Source organism: Rattus rattus, chromosome X (assembly GCF_011064425.1).
Source record: "Rattus rattus isolate New Zealand chromosome X, Rrattus_CSIRO_v1, whole genome shotgun sequence".
Taxonomy (NCBI): domain Eukaryota; kingdom Metazoa; phylum Chordata; class Mammalia; order Rodentia; family Muridae; genus Rattus; species Rattus rattus.
In genome coordinates this window covers 41,474,701-41,476,577 of record NC_046172.1, presented here as the reverse complement: position 1 = coordinate 41,476,577, position 1,877 = coordinate 41,474,701, and the positions used below count along the sequence as shown (strand labels likewise).

Below are 1,877 nucleotides of genomic sequence, written 5' to 3'. Positions count from 1 at the left end.
GTAACTATGTCATATTCTCAATAGTAAATAAATTTAAGCACTGTATATATGAATGTCGATCTTGTAGTTGATAAGATGTTTATGCAGGCACAGAAGTTCACTTGAGTTCATTGAGAAATGTTTCTAAACATGAAGTCTTACATTTATACGTATTGTCTAAAAAGATGGTCAAATTTAGTGGTATCTTCACCACATATATTCTGTTCAATATTTGAAATGAGAGTAGAATAAAGTCAAATAACATGAAAAACCAGCTAGTCATTTTCATCATCATAATCTTCATCCTTTTGCTGCATGATCAATTCATGTGCTTTTAGTACTCTTGGTATCGGAGTGTTGACAGTGTCGTAATTCCATCCTTTCCTCATAAACAACTTCTCAAGAATGGTTGGCATATTGTAGCCTTTGCTTATGATGAAATCTTTAAAGGCAATTGTTCCATAAAGATCTTCAATGATGTCTGGTTTACCAGGTCTTCCACCTTCAAGTTCAAATAACTCTTGAGGGTCCAACAAAGGCTCATCATTTACTAGCTTTTTCCATAGATATGGCTTCAGGTACCATGCTCCGTATCTTATCTTATCCCTGGTGGGCTTGTAAGGATCAATCGGTTTTCGCAGTTTCCTTTCAAAGTTTGCCTCCTGTATGGAGAATCTAATCTCCTTCACTTTGCTAAGCCTTCTGCAGATCCTGAGATCTGTAGGAGCAGGCTGATTTTCTTGATGGCAGAGTCAGTATAGATTGGTTTGCACTCATAGCCAATGTCGAATTGTTTCATCATGAAATGTTCGTCAATGCCCAAGTCTCCAAAGGATTCAACCCATGCACAGAAGTCATAGACTCCTTTGGGTATGTGCCGGTAATAAAGAGACTCCTTGGCAGGGTTCTTTTTGCGAGGCTTTTTGTCATGAAGCAAACCATGCTTACGTGCCCCAGGAAACTTGGGATGTTCCCGCTCTTCTTGTTTTTCAGAGTAGTCCTCAGCCACACTAGGCAGATGAACAGATTGAGTAGATTTTCTGCTGACCTCACATTGATTCAATCTCTCCTCCAACTTCTGCTCAGTGCCCAGAGCTTCCAGCACATTTTCTAAGAAATCAATATCGCTAGGAATTCCTTCCTCCAGGGGCCAGAAGGCCAATGGATGCTGGGTCAGGTTTGCTTCTGTTTTCTCCACAAAGGACTTACGAGCTTGCTGAGCCAATGATAGAGAAGAAAACAGGTTTACGTCTTGAAACTGTTTTTGCTTACTCTTTTTTGATCCACGGTGGACTTGATGAGTAATTGTTGGGAGAAAACCCTCTTTGGGGCCCCGAATGATCATACCTTTACTAGGCGGACAGCCCTTCCTGAAATCATCCAGCCCTTCCTTCACAAACACCCAGCGTCGGCCATCAAGAGAGGTAGGGAACTTCAGTTGTTCCTGTTTGTGCTTCGCAAAACACTTAGAAGGCAACCTGTCCTTGAACCAGGGCTTGCTGGTCATTCCCAGAGGCATTGGCTGAAGCACCTGCCGGGGGCGATTCCATGGCAGCCACTGCTCCCCCATGGTACCCCTGAAACTGAGATAATTGCCGCAGCCTTACAAGCTTGTTTTGCTAGGGCTGCTCAGGTTGCTAAGAGGACCACGTGGCTGAAATTCCACTAGAATGGGCAAAACCAAGTGCTCGCCCACCCCTGCCACCCCTTAACTGGCTCCTTCCATTCTGTTCATCACTTCATTGCTCCACTAGACTAGGGGTGGACTTTCTAAGTGTTTCCTTCCTAGACTATTTTATAGACTACCTCTAAAACATTGTATTTACTTCTTTATATACTTTCATTTCAGTAATAGTAGATTTTCTAACTTATGAAAAAGCATTTTTCCATTTGTATAC

The 1,877-nt window shown here is 42.2% G+C and overlaps 1 protein-coding gene across 1 annotated transcript; it reads right to left on the bottom strand.

Annotated features, from left to right (window-relative positions):
- Positions 1 to 254: 254 nt before the first annotated feature.
- LOC116889390 (protein FAM47A-like) lies at positions 255 to 1,549 on the bottom strand. The gene is given in 2 exon segments (XM_032890491.1): positions 255 to 706; positions 709 to 1,549. Coding segments are annotated over 2 exon segments (1,293 nt in total).
- Positions 1,550 to 1,877: the final 328 nt, after the last annotated feature.